At 40.5% G+C, this 24,752-nt stretch overlaps 1 protein-coding gene across 1 annotated transcript; it reads right to left on the bottom strand.

Moving 5' to 3' along the window:
- Window positions 1–19,507: 19,507 nt before the first annotated feature.
- Window positions 19,508–24,069, bottom strand: cxxc4 (CXXC finger 4). The gene is made up of 2 exons (XM_070827692.1): window positions 23,245–24,069; window positions 19,508–19,597 (listed from the first exon to the last, which is right to left on the bottom strand). The coding sequence occupies exons 1-2, from the start codon at window positions 24,067–24,069 to the stop codon at window positions 19,508–19,510; spliced, it is 915 nt and encodes a 304-aa protein (XP_070683793.1).
- Window positions 24,070–24,752: the final 683 nt, after the last annotated feature.

Genomic DNA, 24,752 nt, shown 5'->3' with positions numbered 1-24,752 from the left:
GCTACTTTCTGACATTTTATAGAGAAACAAGAGGGAAACAAGTTCATGGTCCATAATACAAATAATCATAACTTGCAGCCTGTGAAATCCAATGGATTTTAATGGAAGTGATTTTACAAACATCTGCCATATTGTATTTTGTGATATATTGATTTTAAAAAATCTATTCTTTTTGCCATCACTATTGTATATGTATGGTACATGGTGCACAATGTATGTCCAGCAGCCATTCTAGCCATGGCATGTATCCCTTACAAACAGCACCTCAACAATTTCAGATTTGCCATGTAAACAACCATTGTTGACCAGAAATATTTACAAAAGCGAATATGTGAACAAAAGGATGTGGAGAACGTTCTGACAAATGTGAATTTGGCCACTGATGCCATCAGAAACAATAGTCAATAATAGGAGCCACTTATTGAGGCATCACTGGAGCCTGACTCAAACTCCACATGACAGACTTTGTTTGGCTAGACTACTGAAATAACTGCTTTATTCTATTACGACCAAGTAAACAACCCAATTAAAGAAACATGAAATTAATTTAAAAAAAGAAAAAGTCTGAGAACTCCTTAGGTACCTGTATTTATTTAACTGTTTACATCCAACGACAACAAATCCTCAAATCACATTAGCCGTAAGGTTATTAATTGCAAGTGTCCTACAGTCTTATCACGAATTACTATCATCTTACTTATCATCTACTGTTTTATATCTAATGACTGAGGGAGATAACCTGAGCTGTGTCTGTGAAGGCCAGCTGCATGTAGACAGGTGCTGGCTCATCATCACATACATTCTTTCCTATGTGTGAAGCAACCATTTACCATTTTTTCACACCACATTAAGCAATTACGATTATCCTTCCAAGTGAATAATGGGGGGGCCCAGAACAGCAGGATACCATCATCACCAATGTAAAGTCATGGATGAAATGAAACACCATCATGCTTTGAAGGGTCAAGATGCTCTCGCAGATCTGATGTTTACTTTTTTGCTTAATTGCAATGAGCTGCTGCCTACCCCCGTGTTATGTCACTGCAGCACTATTCATTTTATCATTCTTGGAAGCAATAAGGCTTTAATAAATACAGTAGTCCCTTGCTATAACGCGGTTCACCTTTCCTGGCCTCGCTGTTTCGCGAATTTTTTTAGTGCAATTTTGCATGCTTTTTTTTTTTCAGTGTATGAACGCGCATTGTGTTCTGCGTCCTGATTGGCTAAGGGACTGTAGACCAATGTCAATCAATCTCCTCCGTGCCGTGTCTCTGTACAGTACAGAATGCGTTCGGCTTGCCAAATTTACATAAATGTTCAATCGCTAGCAGTGGGACTTTTAAGTGCTGCCTGTTTGCAAGACAAATGTGAATGTGAGAAAATGTTAACGCCTGTCTGAGAAAAGTGTATAAACTGTATGGTGAGGGGTTTTACAGCCTTAAAATATATCTAATAATTGTAAAAAATAAAGCTGACTACTTCGCAGATTTTGCCTATTGCGGGTTATTTTTAGAAGGTAACCCCCGCAATAAACAAGGGACCACTGTACATTAAAGCCATTAGTGAAGTCATCTCTACTTTTTAGGATATTTGATAGTAGAGGAAAACAGAACGGATGGGTGAGTGTCATGAAACACAGGTGCCGAGCCTGGTTTGACCATGGTTAAATTGTGACCTGAACTACCAGAATACTGAGGAAAAATGGATTAGTGATAAATTTGTGTTTTTGTGAACCTATGCAAAGTTACCATATGTTTAAAATGTAGTATAGAATAAAAGTGAGGATAAAGGTCTCCTTACGATTGTTTCCTTCCAAGTCAGCAGAATAAAAACCACAGAAACATGTCCCTGGGCTATATATGGATAATATGGGAATGTCTTCTTTTGGCAAAGTAACCATTTTGCAGTTCTTGGTTTTTTCCATGAGTTTCTTGTGGAGAGAAAACCACAGAATTATTCAAACGCTGAGCAACAATGAAATGTAATATGAGTAAAGCTTGCACTGGAAAAGTATTGTTGGACCTGTAAATTTAATGACATTACACTCAGTTTCCAGCTTAATTGTTAAAACTACTGCAGTCTAATACAACAGTCCTAACTTCAAAGCCTACCTTTAATCCCAACGGTGATATTGTACACACAGGTGTTTTGGTTATTCAGCCTGCCCCCATTGATATGAATTGGACAGAAACACCTGCCAGTATAACGCAACACAATTCAACAGTGCAGCATAGTGCAGACTATAGAACTAGAATTACTGTGGAACTGTTGTATTTGGCTGCTTTAGCTTTAGCTAGGTGTACCTAATAAACTGGCAAAGGAGTGTATATTTCCCTGATAAAATGGAACAGTGAAGGATTACATGGCAATGCGACCAGACATTTGTGGCAACAAAAATCAAGCCAAAGACACACAGCCTGGAAGACAATAAGACTAATCTGCTGTTTAACATATTCCAAGTTTGCATATAAAAGCTGAGCAAGGGAATCTCAACAAGCATTCCTTAAAAAAGAGAACATTGATCTTCGAGGGCTTCCTGTAACGCATAGCAACATGTCTGTCAGAGAACTGTGACAAGTATGTCTAATAAGCACAGGGAGGAGAGCGCAACAAGCATGTATGCATCATATGTGCACATTGGATATAGTGCATCCACATGGGGCACTTTCAGCCTCTCAGTCTAGAACATGATGCTTAAAGAGCTGAGGCAAAGAGGAGAGAAAAGGGAGGTGAGAATGTTTATCTTGATCCATATTCTCACATTGATCAGTCCCTGGTGGAAGTGCGGCTCGCCAGAGACAATAATGACCCTGATCTGGGCACTCGGCATGTCTCTGTTTTGTTAAGTTCCCGCGTTATCGATCCAGTGGGGCTCTTGAGTGCTGCTTGGATTCACTCCCGGGCCTCCTCGCCTCAGCACACTGCAGTGACCAGGCACAAAGAAGGCTCAATTAGCACAGCTCCGCGTTGTCTGCTCCCCCACCTGCATGCGCCTTCAAAATCACTCCATCAACCGCCACAGAGAGTAAGGGAGAAAAGAAACAAGAATACAGAAACAATGGGGAGAGGGGAAGAGACAGAGGTCTAAAAGGGAGAGGGAAAAAACAGAAGAGAGAAAAGTGGGGAGAAGGTAAGGGTTGATAGTGTTACACCAGGGACACGGGAGCAACACCAAGGTTTCACCTCAAATCAAGACGCTGTGGCAGCAGCTCAGCCTCACGTCAACACTGCTGCCTCTGCAGCAGAGCATACATAACAACCTGGCTACAACGACACACAGAGGGAAAGACAATTTCCCGCTCTGGCAATGAACGCACACGGCAGAGTGTTGAACTGCCTGAAAGAGGAGGAAGAGGTTTGTCCAGACCTCAAATTAACCCCACTACACCACCACAGTAAGCAGTGTATTCTAAGTGTCTGCTCGTGGCTTTTGGTGATAACGACACTGTAAAACTGACATGTGGTGGAAAAATTCTCTGCTGATTCTGCCGAGGCGGTGTGAGATATCTGGGCAGCCATGACACCCCGTGATCCTAACTGAACCTGGCAGGTGCAGTTAATGCTGAAGCCAGGTCGTCGGCTGATTGAGACGAGGTGGTAGAAAGACGGCGCTGGCAACAATGAATTGTTGAATCATAATCAAACCGACCGGACAAAAGCAGCTTCTGCAAAGGCTTCTTAAAATCTCTGCAGGGGCACATGCATGCACATACAGCCTTAACCTCCAACCACAATCTAAAACAACCAGGTTAAGGCCAATCCTCCCTATCTTTTCCACACAAATAATAAAAACACACCATCAGTCCTCAACCCCCAGAACACCCCTGCCCTGCCCTGCCCTGCCCCTCCTCTCCCCCGCAGCCTTGGAGTCACACTGAGCTGGGGCCAGAGATAAACCACTCAAGACGATGAGGATGATAATGGCAGACGCCGCAGCGCCTCAAAATTCAATCAGCACCGGGACGTCAATGCGGATGAGTGTAAAAGTGAAATATGCTCGCCGGCGTGTGTTAAAAGATGCCACACAGGGCTCGCAGAAACAACAACAGGCGATGAAGAGGACGATGAGTGAAAAAGCAGGAGAAGGAGAGAGAGAAAAACAAGAGGAGAGAAAAAAATGAAAATAACGTGTCTCTACTACTCTGCTTCCCGGCACAATCCCACTGGCATTCTGAGCAGCCCTACTTTAACCACAGACTGTGAATAAATTACCCTTTTGAACTCGGGGTGATTGCAAATGTGCCCCGGTTTCTCTTGAGACATGTCTGGCACTAACCCTCAGCTCTATGCTCCCAGCCAGCCTTGTCACAGAGCCCCATCCCCTCCCTCCCACACACACACACACACACACACACACACACACACACACACACACACACACGAGGTACACACGCACAGGCATGAACAACATCATAAAAGTTTTAATTCACCATAATTACGGGTGGATTTTTTTTCTCGGCCAACTACAGACTTGCCATCTCCCCCCTCTCCTTTTCTGTCTAGGAATTCTCAAGAATCTCTGAGATAAAAAAAAACGTGTTAGAGATGAAAAAGTATTCTGGAAAAAATCTGTAGTGCCAGAAAAATCAGAGATAGAACAAGCAGGGCAGAGACAGATATAGGAGGAGAGAGAAAGGGAAGGGAGGAATCTCAGGGAGCGTCAGTGGCACTGGGCAGGTTGAATAGCAGCCTGTGGGAGTGTGCTGATGTGTTTCAGAATGCTCATTATAACACATGGCCCATACATTACCCTGACAATACCAATAATTTATTAACTTACAGACCGGGAACCAGGCCACTTTTCATAACTGCAATCCCTCACATGCAGCTTTGACAAGCTGCAAACAGAATATATATAAATAAATACCACTGTCACCCCCTGTCTCTTGACATGCATACAAAGTGAAGCTGACGCTGTCTGGACGTTCACTTTTTTAAAAGCGTAATTACAAACACTTTTCACTCAGCAGCAGGTATGCAAGTGAAATTTGTGTGCACAAGCAGGTCAGTCGATTTGTTTTCTTTTTGCCGCAAACACCTTGCAAGCCCCAAATAAATCCGACACTTCAGAACTACAGTCAGAAAAGTTAAACCTGTAATAATTCTAATAGATAAAATGCAAGGGAAATTAATTTGGTTATTTTCCAAGGCAAACTGGGGAGGCACACAAAAGTGGGAAGAAACGCGAGAGAGGAGTAAGGAAAGAGCGTGCTTTCATCAAAATCAAGGAAGGAGGGCATTAGGGGCCAGCCAAACATTCAGGGCCGATCCCCAGTTCTAAGAAAGAGCGGGGAAAGAAGTTTCAGATGTGCAGTCAACCTTAACTGATGTGTTATATATTGCCTGTCACTTTATTCTGCTGGAATATTGGGGCGTTGCCAGGCTCAAACCTGGAAGGTATAGCAATCCATCACCTGCACTGTTACCGGCGTTGGTGGTGGGGGTTGAAATCTCATCTTGAAGCTTGTAGCCAATATTCTAGCCACCCAATGCCGTTTATAAAAGGTACCTCTCCAAGGCCGCTATCACGGACAGACCACTCATCTAGTCATCCACACGCCACTGCTCCCAGTCCTGCATCACAACACCATAATGCAAAAAGACTCTGCACTGCGCAAAATCTTAAACCTTCGATTTAACCTGCATGAACAAATGAGAAATATCAATAACATTAATTCTGGAGATAATAAGTAAATAAGTAAAGTTACTATAATGAAACCATCTTTCTGCTAAGTGGTTGAAGTTGTTGAGTTGGTTAAGGCTCAAGTGTTCTGAATACATTGATTAATGCAAGAGATTAATGGTTATCAGATGACCAGAAAAAACATTTTAAATTGAAATCTTCATAATATCATAGGACAGTTACATTCTCATGTCTGTAACTTGAGACTTTTTCTACACATTTTGTTAGTTCTTGCTTATGGGTGCAAATAAGAACGAATCTGTTATTTACAATTTACACTTACGATGACTCAACTATTGTACTTAAAGGTATAATATGTAACATTTCCAGTTTAAAATGCCTAAAACTGCCCAAACCCATCGTATATACTTTGCTAAGATGTGGACTTGTTTTCAACAATGTTCAAACCCAAAGAAATCTGTAATTTTATTCGAAGTAACGGGCTGTTTTATTTGGTCACCCGTCAAAGTCGTCATATCCCTTCGCCTTCTCCATATGCTACAACTTCCTGGGAAACACCAAGATGAGGTTCTCACAGAATTATTAACTGTAATGCTGCAGAGTTTTTCTGGCCACACAACATAATCTTTTCATTGACAGCTTTGCAACACAGTGTCACACAATGACAAGTGGCTCATGCCAGCCACCAAGCTAATATGTTCAGTAACGTTATCTCATTACAACAACCCTCAGTATGCTCATTAACTGTTTTGACCTCATACAACAGTGCTGCCTTTGCCCATGACTGAATGTGCCACATAAGATTAGCTACAGTAGCTGTACTGGCAGTTGACTCATCTAATGGTCAGTTAGCGAGTTAACATTATGTTAACTAATGTTACTTGTGACTTCATGAGTTCATTAGAATGAAATGACATAACGTGAATAAATATGTCAAAAGGTAACGTAAAGCTTCAATACATTTCCTCATCCAGAACATTATTTCTGCCTGAGAGATTTTACCGGGCAGTGGTGGAGAGGATAATAATAACTCCCATGATCCCACACTGCTTCACGATGACGTCAAACTACGTGTTTTGCTACTGTTTTGACTGAGAGACCCCTTGTGGCAGAAATTATATACTGTGCATTTAAGTACAAATTTCAGGCAGTTGTGCTCTCCTTGAGTTTTTCCATTTTATGATACTTAATGATTCTGCCACAGAGCAAATTAGAGGGAACTCAAATACGCATTTTGGGAATGTTTGGTGGCATAACACTGGTTTATGTCCATGCAACAACAACAACAACAACAAAAATCCTTCTTAACTGATATTTATACTGATGCTTCAAAGTATAATGCTCACAGCCAACTGTGTTTTTAATTAAACACTATCCTGCAGCCCATTAAAGGTTTAATTTTCCACATTTCTCAGACTACAACTTTTAGAATGTGATAATAACAGATCATAGAAATATCAATTATAAAGCAAAAAAAGATGCTTAGAAGTGTAAATTAAATTGCTCCCAGACTGCAGTAATTTTGCCACTGTAATGTTACTGTGGCTGTAGTTCTGTTTAGTATTTTGATATACTGACAGCCTTAAATTAAGTAACACTGAAGCACTGAAACAAATGTGCAGAATTTCTTACAATATTGCCAAAAATTAGAACCATCTCATCATCATTACAGAAATGATAGATCATTGGGCAGCAGTCAGCAGAATGAGAGGAGATGCAGCCTGTGGTGTAACAGTACACAAAGGTCACATATCCACTCTCATTCCATACCATTCGCCTTATTTAACTGAGTATGTCGTCCAACTTATAATTTTATCAATATTATCAGTAAGTTCAAATATTTACATCAGCATTTTACTTCCTTAAGAATCAATGTGTGATCCAAACCTGCGTGGCCTATGAAACACATGGTTGACACTGAATTACAATTGCCTTTTTAGCTCATATTCTCCATAGATCATCTGCATATTTGATTTTCCATGGAGGACTTTAAGTCTGAGATATGAAGAAATTATCAACAAATTCTTATCAACAAAATAGCATATGTATTTAGATAACTAGCCCACTTGACACAACACTAATGCACATAGAAAAAGAACTCAAGTACACCGGTGGTGTGATAGCATTCCCAATACTGGAATACAGCTACAATCTTTTAATTCAAGGTCCAGCCTTGCACCAGGCAGCCTTTCGAGCAAATCAAGCTAAGTGTATTGCGGATGTTTGTGAGTAATGAGGAATTTGGGAGTTTTTTGCTGACTAGGCATGTATGAACTGGGCGTAGAGGGGGGATGTATGATGGTGTGCTTAAGAGCTGTGTCTGGGAGAGGCGGGGTGGTCACAGGGGGGAGATTAGGCTGAGGGGCAGCGAAGGAAAACCAAATCCATCTCCATCTCAGAAACATCCTAAAGCAGATTACTTACTTCAGTGGGAGAGAAAGAGAGAGAGAGCGAGGAGTACGAGATGGATGAGAGAGCAGAGGAAGAGAGGGGGAGCAATTAGCATAGATGCAATTCTGGCACAGTCCTCTGACTTGATATTTGACCTTCTGCAACAGTCTTGCCAAATATCGCCTGAGAAGCGCAGACGGACCATATGGCAAAGTGCTGCTGGAGGCTGAGTGCAGCGCGACTCCAAACCTCCGTATGCTAATGGGGGAATGTAATTACAGTGCAGTATTCCTGTAGGACGTATATTTTACTAGGGCCTCCATAGGAGTGGGTTTGCAGTGAGACAGACCAAGCCTCAGTGACTTCAGAAAATACACTTTTTATCAAATAGTCAGGGAGCTATTGAATGGACAGTGAAACGGAACAGGCCCAATATAACTGGAGCAGCACTGCAATATGTCACTTTATGAGGGAGTCAGTATATGTTGATGGAAACGGAAAACACCTACAGTCAAGTGTTTGAAAAGGGTAAATCCACACTGAACCACATCTGGCGGAAAGCTGCTGTTTTCCATCAGCTGCCCACGGCTAAACACCTGCCGAGCCAGTGACATCACTGATTGGGGCGGAGCCTAAAGTGCACGATGCATGAAGGAATCAAAACAGCCATTCATAATAGGGCAACCTAAGATTTCTTGTGAAATCAACATGTCAAATTGTGATTTGTGATTTTGATACTGTAAATCTATTGATTATCTATTGGATACTGACAGCTGAGATGTAGACAGGGATACAACAAGCAACAAGGGCCACGGCTAAACTATCCAACAGCGGATGTTGTGGTTATAAAGTATGCACCTGTGCCAGAGGATGCCTCTTAAGTTTTTCTTCAAGTGTGCCATGCAGGTGTTTAGCACTGAGTTTAATGGCATCAGATGTCTTTACCTCTGATGATTTATCAGTATCTACTGATACATCTTCATCACTACGAGAGGCCATAACTTGGTTTTAATGGTAGACAACAAAATGTCATCCAAACAAATACTTGGGAAACACTTAACTTTAACTTCCCATATTTCTAAGCAGTAGACAAACCCTCAATAAATGGCTTCTAACACATTATTATGTATTTGTAAGCAGATACAACAAATTTGAGAGTTTATTTAATTGTGTGTTTAATTCTTAGGACTCTATCCTCCTAAGAACATACTTTCTATAATTGCAATATCGTTATACTATATTATCATCCATTATGTGTTCATAGACTAACCTCCACAATCTTTTCCCAGACTTAAAGGGCAACTTCAGTATTTTGAAACCTGGGCCATAGTTTTTGTAAATGTAAGTAAGTTGTCTATGGAGCCTGGTGTTTCTGGTTAAAAAAAGTATCATACAGGTCTAGCTCTCTAGGGATCCCTTCCATAATGTTGTCAGACAGGATGATGTTGCAGCCATTGCAGCCCGCCTCATGACTGCCAGTTGACACAATTTACTGGACCAGTTCCAAGACGGTTTATAGCTACTAGTCATTTTGAACCCAAAATATGTAAAAAATGGGGCCCAGGTTTAGCAATGCTCAACTTACCCCATATTTAACTTACATCTAAAAACACAGCAGATACAATACGCAAACCCTTGTCTCCAATGTTGAAATCATGTGATTTGTGCATCCAATCATCCATCCTGACCTCATTCTTACACCACAACACCTGGACTGGACAAAAACATGGTAATTGAACACAATCCAGGTGCAAGAAGGCAAAAGCAAATAAGTAGTATTTAGAGGGGATGGATATTTTCAAGCATTGTAAAAAAAAAAAAAAGCTTATATAAATAACTAATGCTTATAATTTTTGCCCAGCAACTCATCAGCATTTGTCATCAAAACAAGGAGCGATGGCAAAAAACAAGGCCTTACAGATGCATATTTTCTTAAAGGTTTTCCACATTATCTGCTATGCTTTCATAACAACACTAACTCACTAACTAGTTAGTGTCTCACACTGTAACACAGAATAAAATCTTACACAATGCGCCCAAACAGTGTGAGAGATATCTAGGCTAAAAAGGGAAACTTTCTGCTGCTGAAACAGCACTCAGACACCATGCCTCTTCCATTTATCATGCATGGAAAATCCCTGCCCACACAGGCGGAGGCTGAGCCGACCCTCGTAGGAAGAAACTGAGGCAGCACCCTTGGGTCAGAGGCTGCAGTCTGTAGCTGAGATCACCTACCTGCTACTAAGTACAACAGTGCCGGCCTCCATTTCAATTAGTTTCACCTAAGTATCCTTGTCCAAGCAAAGCAATTTTACACAGGGCTGTTACAAAAGCTAACTCTCCTCTGGGAGCAAGCCCTATATGGGAGACAGCGGAAGAGCTTTCATGTGCTGCTGAGATTTCAGGAAAACAAAACAAAGAGATGCAGAGGCGAGGTCAATTGAGCTCGGAGATGGGAAATCAGAGCAGTGTGAGCAGGGAGAAGGGCAGACGTTGTAGGATGGTAGCGGGGGAGGAGGGGGAAGATGAGCAGGACACGCGTTTGAATGTGTAGATACCTGAGGGATCTGGTATGGAAATCCCCAATTTCTCAGCCAAGTTGCAGCCCTTTGAACAGGGGAAGACGTCAGCAAGCACGGCGAGAAGCCATGTGGGTGTAACGAAGCGAGGGCTAAGCGAGGCAACATGCTGCCAGTTCTCTGAAATGTTAAATTGAAATGCAAAGTAGGAGCAGGCCTTCTTGTTTTGAGCAGATTTCTCAGCATCTGTGTGGGAGCCCTTAAACTCAGAGGGTCTATATGCAGAGCTCTGCGTATTTACTGTAAATCAACATAATATTTAGGTTAGGCTTAAAATATACACACAGATGAAGTTGAATCTTTAATTGCACTAACGTAATGGAGATTCAAGTCAAATCAATCTGTGCATCAAATTCAGTGAGTAACAAAAATTTAATTGAGTAAATGGGTTTGTGAATATGTACAGCAAAGTGCAGTGCCTTTCCTTGATATCATGCTGCGGATAACTTTATGCTACTTATTGTACAGAACGTTCAAGCTAAAGATGCTGGCATTGACACAACATGAGAGAAGTTACCGTTACTGCTGCACTAATACCTTAACAAGTCATTAAAAGGTTTAAGACTTGGACTAATGCAGGGTTGAGAACACCCCATGTTAAATTCCCATTCCTTTTTTTCCATAGGCAACTTTAGTCTGGATTGGATAGACATAAAACTCAGTCTCAGTTCATTTCTGCTTCTTTAACATCACCTGTGTGCCCTTGAGCAAGACAGCTGCTCAGTGGTCAGCAGGTCAGACTGTGGTTGTTCTGGGCACTTTCCAGGTGTGAATAGGTGTAATTGTGGGGGTGTTTGTTGGGCATCCAGTGAAACTGAAGAGAGTAAATATCTGGTTTGTTGATGAATAACTCATACATGCATGTGTGCATAAAACGTGTGACTCCCAAGGTGCATTTTGGTAAGAAACATCCAATCGCAGAGCTTAAAGTTCTAATAGGTGTAACTGTATGGGGATGCTACAGATAACGCTGATGAGAAAACTGATGTAACAACTGCAGTTTAAATGAATTCAGACTCTGGGTAAATTTTGGAAATATGGCAATTATGGTTCTGGTTCTATGTTTTGCTAACAACTGCAAGGGAAAAGCACTTTCATGCATCTGACTGGATTCTTCTCCATAGCAACAGCAGGACATGATTTCTCAGAAACAAAGCTGAAATAATTATAACTGCTTATTGCTTTTTTTTTTTTCAGAGTTTCTATTCTGGCTTTCCTTTCTTGAGAAGTGCTGGATACTTAAACCTCTTTAGAACTCTAGAAAAGTAAATCCTAAGGAATGCTAATTCATCCAGATGACTCCCATTTTTCTACGTAACATTAGGAATATCATTACAACAAAAATTTTAAATGGGAATTGGAAAAAAAAAAAATACTTCTGGAGCTGTCTCAGCCAGCAGCTGTCTTGAGGGTCGCGATAGAAGTAACATGACTGGACAGCGGTAAAAAAGTACTTATACTACATAAAGTTACGTTTATTTTTCCAGACTTTCATCCAGTATTTGATTGAATTACTAGACACTTTTACCTCTGCAGGACAATTAAAGCAAAAAACACCACAGTTTGGTTGGACTGGACATACACAACTGGTGAAAGAGTCACAAGTAGACATTGCTTTGTATAAGAGCTGGAATTTTACTTGTCTGGGCGAACTCGCAAGACTTAATTTGGTTTTATTTAATTTTTCTGAGACACATAATACGGCATAAAAACCTTCCTCCCTAAGAAGAGAGAAAAACAAGGATTAAAGTCATCTTGTTAGAGTTGTAAGACTAATATTCCACCTCAAGCAACCTAAAACGAGGAATTACATAAGTAGGCTTTAGTTAAACTGGAAGGTGAAACTTGACAAAGATAAAAACAAGAGAGATATTGTTAGGCAGAAGCCAGTGGGCAATGTAATATGCTAAAGGGAGCATTTAAGACAGAGCTAATCCAAGCAGACTCCCCCCTGCTTAGTCATTCCAGCTCCACGCTGATCAGACGGGGAAACCGGTCACAGTTTGTCAAAACACAGCTTGCACTCTGAGCAGATTGAAATCATTTCTCTACTCAACAGAATGCCACAGACAAAACAGGTCTTTTTGAGGAGTGATAACAAACTGCGAACAGCTCAATGGTTTATCAGTCGTGGAGGACAAAGGGGCTCTCCGCTCAGGAATGAAAATATCCACCTTATGTCGTCAACCGGTGCATCATAAATCCTATCCTTTGCCTGGGGGCCACAGACCGACTTCACGCCTCTGTGACACTCTCTAACCCCAGGGTTTCCATCAGAAAAAAAAACCTTGAAATATCTTTCTGGGCATGGTGTCAGATGCTCGCCATGAAATATTCATAATCTGAGAGCAGAGCCACAATAGAGGAATAGAGGAGGTGGCACCATGCGCAGATTTGACTTGCAGAAACTGAGACGCTTAGACCACGTTGACCGATTTCTCCCATCAGCAGTTGTCACTCAAAAATTGACTTTCACATCAGTTTTCTTGGTTGAATGACGCTAAGCCACCCACCATTTACTGCCGTTTAACCTATAGATATAAAGTCATTAGTGCATCTGTAGAGGTGCAGTTCTATGGCCCTGTATATTATAACTACAATGAGGTTAATAACGACCAAATATAGTTTTCTTTTTCTTATGCAGCTCAATTTTGTAACCTGCGTCAAGTAATTTTGCAATTTCAAGGGATGTTTTTTATGCTTTAACCCATTGACTATGCACAAATCTTGTATTTGTGTACAGTGAATGTGGGAAAAGCGGCCTTGTAAGAGTTTGTTCCCAAAGAATCCTTTTTAAAAGGCACAATCTGTGATCCAAACATAAACAATAAATAGAGAGGAGCCAAAATCTTTGAAATTTCAGAGTAGTTATACAAGACAACAAGTAAGTTGATGTTTTCTGATGCTTTTTACGCTCATGTTTGTAAAAGCAGTCCTATATGTGTAATTATGACTCACACAAAAACACACAAAAAGCCTATTTTCAATATATACATCAAGTATAGATATGAATATACCTGTAATGTATGTCGTCTAATGAATGACTGCATTGCAACAAACTCCCATGATTCTTTTCATGACATTCACTTTTACTTATTGTTTGTTTCCTGGTTTGTTTCTTTTGTCAGCTTAACTGTGAGATTTCAGTAAGCACTTGCACTTACATGGATGATTTTTAATGAGAGTTCCAGCTCATAACTGCATTATCATGCACTTTTAAGGTCATTTTAAAGAAAAGCAGCTGTGATGGATTACCTGTTTCAAAGCAGTTTGAGGTCACTGCAAACATGGAAAAAGTCTTGGAAGGCAAGAAATCAATCCAAACTCACGATATGCTTGAGGAAACTTTGGGCAGTGACGTAAAATGTGTAAGAATTGTAAATCATTGGCTAAAGGGTTCACAGAGAAGTCACAGCAGTTTTAGCTCTTACATTTCTGGAAAAGGCGCCCTCAGGCCTTGTGGGTCGAGTTATAAAAAAAAGGTATTTTGTTGGGTAAACATGCAGGTCAGAAAGAAATAAGTAAGAGTTAATATAGGTCATTTTAGATAGAATGAAAATATCTTAAGGATTTGCTGAAGCTCAGATTTTGCCATAGCAAAGTTTACTGTCATTGTGCCAGAGTGTTGTTGTTGTTGTTGTCTACACAGAAAATACCTATAGTCTACGTGTAGCACACAACTGACTGAGAAATAGTCTATAGTCAAATAACTCCTAGCATTAGGGCTAGGGTAATGTCATCATCAAAGACAACATGAAGCATCCAGACAACCAGATCCATAGCAGGAAGCACATGTTTCAAGTAGTGAAGAGAATTTACAGGTTTGACATAAGAAAGATTAGAAACGAATAGCAGAACTGTAATTTAGTGGGAGACCAGTGTTTGAAAGAGAGAGTAAGAGAAACAGACAGTAAAGCGAAGGTGTACACTAAAATACGAATTGTCATATGCAGAGCTGATTATCTACACCAAGAGTGACCAGTAATCCTGAAAAACCATGACAGTTCAGAATAACAAGATTGTCCAGAGTCTTATTTGTCTCGAAGGTTTTGCTAAGTTTTAGCGAAGTAAAACATTGAATACTGATTGTTAAAGGTCCAATATTATGCAAAATGCACTTTTCAATGTCTTTTCAACATAAATATCTGTCACAAATGTGTGTAATGACTGTCAAACTATGAGAAATGGCCGTCTTCACTATTTTTCTCTGGATCCATTTTTCAGTAAATGTGTGTGAAAACACAGTTTTTGCTCTCCTTATGATGTTACAGGGGGAACATGTGACCTTCCCCAGCCCTCAAAACATTTACGGAGGGAAATCAAACCATTCATTGCTGACATGTAGCCCAGTGTCCCAGGACCTGGTGAACATCCAGCCAAAAAGCAAAAGGGTTACTGCAGGTACCAGGGGAGGTGGGGAGGGAAATACCCATAAGTCCAAACAAAGCATTAGAAGTGTTACATACAACACAGACATGGTGTTTCTCTTTGCTAATAATAGACCGTTGACTTCATGAATAAAAGTAATTAATCTAATTTTACTGTGAATGTTTAAACGATGTTCAACTAAATATGCAGATATGAGTCTGACGTAAAGTTGTCAGAGGACTCGATAGGCTACTCGATATTCTTTCAATACCACATTTAAAATGATAGGATCTCTGTTAATTATACATTTGATACTACTGAAAGTAATGAAGCTATTAAAAAAAAAAAAAAACACAACCTACATTTAGATTTTTAACCCAAGGCTGCACAGATGAAACAATGGGGGAAAAATAACTAATGTTGTGTTAATATCATTTCATAAATATACAGTTATTGTCATTATTAAAAATCCAAGTGTATTATGAGGCTGCGATGTGATGCTGATGAGCTCAGGCAGTTTCCCCCGAGCGAGCCACTGTAACACTAGCAGCTATTGTTAACATCAAGGTAATACAATTTTTAACTCAGAACATGGCTTGCTTGTGCGTTAAAGGTGCAGTATGTAAGATCTAGCTATAATTTCAGTTTCAAACGTTACTGAATGTGTAGAAAAGGTATGGGGTATCAACACTAGTATTAGTGCTAGTTAATCATGTTCTGCAACACCAATGGTCACCATGTAAAACCTGGTGAGCAACATAACGTTATATTTATCCAAAATTAGGGTGCTTTCACACCTAACCTGTTTGGTTTGATAAAAGAATGGAGCCTACTGCGTTTGTACGGTTAGAATGGTTCTTTTGGGCTAGTACGAAAGCTTGCGTTCAAACACTGATGCGTACCAAACAATTGAACTGAGACTGCTTAAAAAGGTGGGTCTGTGGTGCGTTTGTGGCGTAAAACCATACAAACGGATTATACGTCGGCAGATATGTGATTTTAGCACGATTTTAACCGCTCTGCTGATCGTGAGCTCTTCAAGAAGCAATTTTATAATCAATCTGTAGAAGCAATGCAATCATTTGGTAACCATGGTAACACATACATGCATATATATATATATATATATGAGCACTCTCGCCACTGTACATTTTTTGTGGCCATCAGTTCCAGAGTATGATTCAACATTAACATGTTGGAATGTGTTCAGTGTCACTTGTTTTTGCCGTGGTATAAAGAGAGGTATCAAGTATCTTATATACTAGTATTATAAGTTAAATTGTGATAACATTAGTCTGTCGCATAAATGAATGTCATGTTTTATTCCAATAAAACAGTTTTTTCCCCCTCCTGGTTTGCTTATGCGCTGTGCAGCCAAATCTACTTGCATGTTAGTATCTCTTTCCCAGAGCACATTTCTCATAGCAAAGACTTAGTGTTTTTAAGGACAGTGTAATTCTATACCTGAGGCCTGATATGTATGATATAGCCACAGAGAGAACAGCAATATGCCTGTTGGAGGAATTTGGAAAAAGCTGAATGAAAATTGTGAAATATATGTTCAAGCACAACCTTATAATCACTCATTTGCCGCTGGCCTTGTAGCATTTAACTCAATTACGGCAATATTCCTTAAATAAAAAAAGCTGTGTAAAAAGTACTTCGAGTGACGAATGGCTGCATTAGTGCCAAAACATACAAAATGAGCAAAATATCAAAAGAAAAGTCAAAATTACATCATATTTGCGGCCACAACACCTTTTGCGATGCTCTGTGCTCATTGCAACCCCATGATGCATTTGCTGAAGACTTTTCTCTCACACTTTTTCATGCAGGCTCTCAGTAATGACGAGATACCTTTTAACTTCTCCGCCAGAGTCAGCATCAATAATTTATTCTCATCTGTTTAAAATTTAAAGTGCCACACATTAACGTCCTCTCGCACCTGCTATTTCACGCTGTCCACCCTCCACTGGGTTGCTTTCTACCCCCATCCCTGTCTCTCTCTCTCTCTCTCTCTCTCTCTCTCTCTGTCTCTCTCTCCTTCTCCTCGCACTATAATAAAGACAATGACAATGAGTTCTCTTTCAGCACTGAACCAGGGATGTTAAATCAAACAGGGGCAGAGGAGGCGACAGACCACATAATGTAAGGGCATCGTCCAGACGCCTCCGATTACGCCTTGGCCTTAATTGGTGGCAGTGGCAAAAACGATGAATTCTTTAACAGAGCTGTGCTGTTGTGCCTTTCCGAGCACAGCAAAGGCCTGAGGAGGACAGCTACTTGGTGCAAATGGAAGCTGACAGAAAATCCACACGGCACGACCAATCCAGGGGAAAAAGGGCATGACAATGAATAAGGGGGCCCATGCTCTTAAGTAGCTGAGGGTAGCTTGCAGGGAAGATGTGTATAATTAAGCGGTCTGCATCGTGGTTCAGATGGCAAAATCCTATTGTCTTGACAGGAGCTTAAGGTTGCCCTTTAGGTTGAGATGCGCTGCGGCATACGGCCTCATTTTTCTTTTTTTTTTTTCACACTCCTCCAGACCTCTGCGACCAAATTAATCTGCAGTTTTAAAGCTTGAATAAATCCAGTAAGTTAGAGATCTGCAGATCTAAAGGCCGTCTGTCCCTCAGGCTTTTCCTTCTCCCTTTTTTTTTTTTTTATTTCTTTACCCCCTCTCCTTTGCCCACGGAGATTGGCTGGCAGCACTCAGTGTTATCTCCAGGGAGGCAAAGGTTGGGGGGAGGGGTGAAGGCCACAGATTTGTCCTTATCTATTCTGAGCACACCTAAAACAAATTAGACCTGGCTGCCGTTGCTTATTTGGCTCCCGTGCTCTCATTAAGGGGCTGAATCCAAGCTATTTTCCTCAAGGTCCTGCTTCCTACCATTTTGGGCCTTGTCTTTTATCACAATAGCAAAGGTTTCTAGGCAGCCATGCCACCTTTTCATCTCTCCCATTTCATGTAGTCATATCAACACTGCACAAAGAACAGAGGGGGAGAAAGAACATCCCCTTACTCGAGGATGCTGTTTTCCTGCTCATGGCTTGATGCTGGCCTTTGACATTTGTTAATTAAAAGGAGGAATCTGTTCAATTGGATTTTTGTTTTGCTCTTTTCATGCTTATTCTGCACCATGTTATGCTGCTAATCAAATAAGATCCTGTTTGAATTTAGTTTTTCCAAGGATTTTTTTGATTTGCCTTCACGATTATCGTAAAAATACAGAATACGATACGAACAAAACACAGGAGTGCAGTTTAAGTCAAATTGTTCCTCTCAGTATAATCAACAACGTGAGCTGGCACTAATCCTATGATGCAATGTTTCTATTAGAATGTATTGTGAAGGAGGACGTTGTTTTAGACATCTTTGTATAAGTGTCAAACTCCCAATGTAAAGTCTGCATCACTGAGAGGGATTCACAAGCAAAATCTTGAAAAAACAAAATTGTACATGCAGAGTGCAGATCTCAAATCCACATGTTGTAAATGTTTTCCGAATCGCCTTTGATGGAAGATTGAAAGTGCAGCTTGAGTGGAAGTCTCCCTGAAAGACTTCACTACACTGGTTAGACTTTTGCCATAGAAAACTAATGTTTTTGTTGGATTGATTGAATGAAATGTCTGACTGCACAGCTATCTGTCAAATTTTCAACAAATATTGCGCTGAACTTGACTTCTGAAAGGTGTTTTTTTTTTAAAACTTATAAAGCGTCCGCTATTAGCTGTGATGTCTTTATTACTATAAGTCAAGTCATATTGGTTCATGCCAGAATATTAACATAAACACAAGCTCTATTTGTCTCAGTCTCACTCTGTTTTAAATCTATTGCATTAATAAAAAAACACATCACATTCAATATAAGTAAATTATAAACTGTAGGAACTGTGTATATTTCTCAATGACAGAGTATTATTAAGTTCTACTGACAACCTCAAAGAATATTTGAAAAATTAAATGTGAAATGTATACAACTCACAACAATTCAACTCACAAATAACTTAGAAAAGCACGATAATGTTTGAAGGAAAACCAAAATTTGATTAAACTTGTATTACAAACTTTAAGAGAGCCATTCAAATTAAGCAATCTGATGAGTAAAATCACTGTTCACATGAACGACTCACGAATCATCTCCACACCAAGGCCATAACCTACGATGAGTCAGAACAAGACACTGCATCATTTTATGGGGCCAGATTAGTCAACGCTGCCTTAGAAAATGATACCAACATATGGAAGCCGTCACACCATGTCAGTTATAGAGCCACATTATTAATCAATCTGTTGAGCAGCACAAGCTGGCAAACATAACTTTCACATGTGCAAAATGTAGGAGAAGGCTAAGGCTCTTTTCATGAGTCCCTCTGCAGAAACTTGAGGTAAACAGGTGAGGTAAACAGAGGTGAAGACACAGCTTGCCCACATATGAGTATTACTGCATTTGAAAGTTAATGAAGGACCTTTGAGCCATAGGAGCTCAAGCTACGCAAAGGTAACTGCTTGGGAAATGTTAGGTTAGATGAGATTCCTTTGCCAGACTAATCCATCCTGGAGCCTGAGAGCAGCACAGAGACAGAGAGAGAGAGAGAGAGGGAGCAGAATCTGCTGCAGAACAGCACAGCAGTGACACAGGGCAATTCTCTAGGGCCTTGCATTAGCGCGCTAAATTAAAGGGGGTATTAGATTAAATTGGCTCTCCGATTTCAGGGGTGTGAGTAAAATTCTGATTTGCATTTTCCACCGCTGCTTAAGATATAATTAGTTCAGGGTGATTCCCATGTGGAAAACACTGACAGCCAAATCTAACTGGCTGCCAGTAGCTTCTCATCTCTTCCAAGTCAAAAAGTACACTCAGCTCATGTTTGTTGTGTGTGAGTGTCGGTTTGTTTGTGTGTCTGTTTGTTTGTGAGTATGTGGTAAGAGAGCATGAATGCAAGTGTGTTTGTGTATATGCTTGTGTGTGAGAGACAGAGTAAGAGACTTATGTTCACAGGGACAAAATATCTGGTTTTCGCCATCCGAGAAAGACAATATTCCTACTAAGCTGTGTCCATGGGCTATGTTTGACAGGATCGATGGCTCTTCGTGTCATTTATCACGTCCAAATAGGGAAAAGTGGAACGGCTATAGCAAATGTTCTGAGTTTTCTAAAAGTGGCCGAACCTGTTGATATCCAAGTCTTTAAAAGTAGGTGTGTGGGCTTTTCTTTTGGGCATGCATCTCTGTCCCAGCTTTGCATACTGTTGGCTGGTTGGTTTGTGTCCAACACATAAAGCTGATCGTAAAACAGGCAAAACGGCCGCAAGTCGCAATCTGTGGTTAGATATTCAGATTGCAACGCATATTCCGAATGCGTTGTATACATGTCCAAGGAATGCTCCTAAAACTTGAATAATATCCCACATGTCCTAATCAGAAAATGCTAAATGTGGAATGAGGCCTCATTCCAAATATCCAAAAGGGCTATTCTGTTTATGTGGCCCTTAGCAAACGTAGAATATTGTCATAGTATAGTATAGTGCATCAGTATAATGGTGGAACATTAGTGTGAACGTAAAGGTAGCTGGTGTGCATATGTGTAAGTTCTCCTTCTAAACTCACTTCAGCACCTGGCTCGTCATACTTCGCAATCAAATTCCAAACTGTGAGATACCATTAGCACCATTGACAAGGTGAGGAAAAGCACTCCCCGTTTATGTACGTATAAAAGTTTGTCGAAACAAGAGCACAGCTTCACACCTCTAGGATGCCTTTAAACTCATACCTATTTCCGCAGCAGAGGATTCACCTGTAATTACAGATGCAGAGTCAAAAATAACAATTACTGCTGGAGAAGTCCATAATATGAATTACTGAACTCAGTGAGGGAGCTTTTAAAAGCAAGTGTGGATTTGTTTGTGGGGTTTTCACACCCTTCGTAATTCCAACCGTCTTCGCAAATGGATGTTTTCCAAAAGTTTGTCTACCCATGCATTATGAATGTGAGGCAAGCTTCCTGGACACCTGTTTGGGACACCTGTTAGTACATGATAGATGGAGTCAATATTAAATGAGCTTCCGATTGCCACCTCTGTGGTTTACGCGTCCAACCCATAACCCATAAGCCATCAGTGACCCTTTATTTACTCTAATTACGGTTTTCCCATAATTTCCCCCGTACAGTGTTTTCCGCTCTGTGTGTAAAACCTCTCTCTATATTCTGCACCAGCTTGGTCCAACAGTCAATTCAAACTACTGTACAAGATACAAAATATCCAAACCCATGACACTATGGCTTTTATGACTGCCCCAAATAGAAATAATCTAGATAGCTTCATTTGCTGCAGTATTCTCTTTCTTATCAAGTCTTTTTGGCTTTGAGTCCTTACAGTCTCATTTTCTTAAAGCAAGAGAAATATAGAGAATATTTCTGCTTTTCCCCCCAATGTAAATCACCTTCTTTCAGGTAGTTTCAAGGATCAAGTTTGATTTTTTCTTGACACTAGTGCACTGACCTGCTTTATTCGTTCTTGTATTAAGAACTAATTCTGGAAAATATTTTTACTGGAAACAGTTTGAAAAGATTTTTTTTGCACTGTATAAATCTTTTCAAGTGTCCTATTGTGAACTTTTGCAAACTTTGGGACAACATTTTTAAAAAATTGAAATTAAACTCTTAAAATAAAGCTCTGTGGATTTTAACAGTGTTGGTTTGCACAAAGCGTGCTAACCCACTGTTTGGCGTCAAAGATGTAAAAAAGAAAAGAAAATCTCAATTTCTGTTTTAGTTGCAAAGGGTTAGAGCTTTTGATGCTCTGGACTCATTTATAGTTACAAAAAATTTTAATCAGGGATATTAGCTGTGGATGACATACTATAAAACCATAATTGAATCTATTGAAAATCCATATGTCACAGTAGGGTGTAAAGTAAATGAGACATAAATGCTAAGAATCACATGAATGAATACTATGTCACACTGAGCTCATCAGCACTACTTGGTTAAGAGCAATCTTCAACATTTGCATCTCTCATATGGTCTTTCATACGGTCTTAATCACTGAAAAGAAGCATGTGCAGCCAAAAGTTATATTTACATTATTAACCATAGGAAAAACACGCCGAAATGAACATACAGTATTATCTGCAAAAACCAACATTTGAAAAAAATCAATCATGGTTTCAAACAAGAGTCTGTCAAACCAATGGTACAAATTCATTATGAACAAAGGAATCCATACATGGTGTTTTTTCAAGTAGATTAGGTAATATTTTCTAATTAATCTCCTTTTTACTCTCTGTGTAATTACTTAATTAATGAGCAAATCATCTGGCCCTCAGGTTGCATTTGTTGGTGACTCATCCATACAGGCTCATGTTAAGTCAAGGCGTAAGCTCAAACTCTCGGGATAAAGAGAACCATACTTGCAACTTAACATTCATACTCTGCTTTTATCTCTTGATACCTAAGTGTCAGCAACAAAATAAATCAATTAAAACGGACATTTAAAAACAACACTGTCCTCTGATTGGGTCCTAATGAAGCCTCTTGCTACTTGTCAATTAAGCCAGTGCTTAATAAGTTTTTTTTCTCTGTGCAAAGTAACAATGTTTTTTTTCTACCTCTGTACCCTTCTTGATATGTATCATGCCCCAAATTGATCCATAATTGGCCGTAATAAGAGAATGTATTACAAAATGATTTCATCTTAACCCTGCTGCATATGCGCAATCAAATCACTCAGGATCATTGGGAGAGGAACAGTCTGACTGCTTCACTCCCTCCTTACACAAAACTTGGGGGATGTTTTGAGAAACACCATCAGCAGCCCTGCCATCACTCTCACCATCTCTTGGTGGTCGGAGGCTGAGGCTTTGTGGGATATTGATTCTCCCCATCCAGAGACGGTTTCCATAATTGGTTAAAATGACCGGGTGCAGAGAGGGATGGTTCTCTGCTGAAAACCATTTCCCAGCCCTGCTTGGAGCTGAGCCAAGCTCGGGGTTGTTCGGATGCGTTCCAGCCCCAGCCTGACTGGCAGCAATTAGGGGTGTCTGAGCCAAGCTCAGCTTGCGCTCCACACAAACACCCCTAATTACTGCCAATTAGGCTAGGCGGGTAGGCAGATTTGAGAAGCCGGGGGGATGTTCAGGCATGGGTGGGCATGGAAACAATTTTCAAGGGCTTAGAACGTGACTGGATGAAAAGGTTAATGCTTTGGAGTGCAAGGGGATAATAACAAAAGAAGGGGAAGCAGAGCCCCAGTTCTCACCTCCAGCGACGAGCCTGGCTTCTTCTTCAGCTCCTCGCATTTCCTAAATTTGCAGATCTGGTGGCCCGTTTTGCGGTTCCGACAACTGCTGCAGACACCACAGTTGATTAGCCGCCTGCAGGGTGCACAGACCCCACACCTTTTCCTTTTCTTCTTCGCTGGGTTTCCACTGGATACCGAGGAATTATTCTGTGGGCAGTCTGCCAGATTGGCAATTTGAAACGCACTGTCTGTAACGGCTGCTGAGGCTGCGGGGGAGTGAAGGGCTGTCATGACGATGACCCCGGGAGGTAATGAGATGCCCCCTAAAGCCGGGATAGCGGAAAAAGTTCCAACGCGTTCTGGGAGATTCATTATCTCTGCTTCAGCAGCGCCGCATTTCAGCTTGTTCATGCATTCTCCTGCTAAAGGTCTGCAGTGTTCGGGGGATAAGGTAGAGAGGAAATTATTATTTGCCATTTGCAGCGTCTCTGGCGGCACGCCAGGCTTCCCCGGCCTCTGGGAGTCATTTCTATGCATGCTGGTCCTATTAGGGTTTATTGCCGCTGATTTCCTTCCCCAGAGCATGGCGTTATCGCAGTTCCAAGGGGACATGCCAATTCTAGCACTGGGAAAAATGGGCGTTGTGATGCGGGCAATCTTAGCAGTCTGTGGAAATGCCCCATTGGTTTTATAAAAGTTTGCAAAAGACCTGTACCTTTCCATTTCTGCGTTATAATCCAAAAGCTGGCTTAATCCACCATCCTGAAGATTATCCTTTTGTAAAAGAGACACATCTGCGTTCTGTCCGTTTTCAATGCAAAGCGCATTGTTTATGTTAGACATGGCTGAGGAATGGTTGTCAGTGTTTAGGAGAAGAGAATGAGGTTACAGTGGCCTTTGTTGAGCTGAAGCTGGTTACGAACAGTGTGTTACCATCCTGGTTTATCTTCTCCAGTGCTAAAAGCAAGCAAACAAACAAAAAAATAGCAGTTATAATGAAAATAATAAAAAGAGGCAAATGTTTTCATTCTAATCAGATTTCATTTCTCTGCTTCAACTTTCCTCTGAAGGTAACAGCTGAACATTTGAAGGATCTTCTGGCACATTGTTTACGCTCTGCGTTTTATAATGGACCTATCACAAATAGTCAGAACTGATCTTCATCTGGTGACAATAATGTGATAGCTGTGACAGTCATTATTATAATGGGGCAAAGAATTAGCATGCTTCAAACAATGCCACACTTTCAACATTGTTTAGATGTCTTGTCAAAGTGTTCTTACACATTTTGAAGAAAGTCAAATCAGCTACTTCACAGAATGAATAAATATATTTGAATACACACGGGTACATTTCAAACACAGACATTTAATATTCAATCCGAAATATTACTATTTTGAAAAGTTAGAGGGGAGCCTCACCAGAATTCAGATTATGACAGCAGTAGCTACAAACACAAACCTTTTTTTTTGTTCACCTTAGGCCTGAAATATAAACTCTTAAAATAAAATATTCTGCTTTGGGTG

Source organism: Pempheris klunzingeri, chromosome 3, assembly GCF_042242105.1.
Source record: "Pempheris klunzingeri isolate RE-2024b chromosome 3, fPemKlu1.hap1, whole genome shotgun sequence".
NCBI classification, from domain to species: Eukaryota; Metazoa; Chordata; class Actinopteri; order Acropomatiformes; family Pempheridae; genus Pempheris; species Pempheris klunzingeri.
Note: the sequence above shows the minus strand (reverse complement) of the source record. Positions and strands in the feature narration are given on the sequence as shown.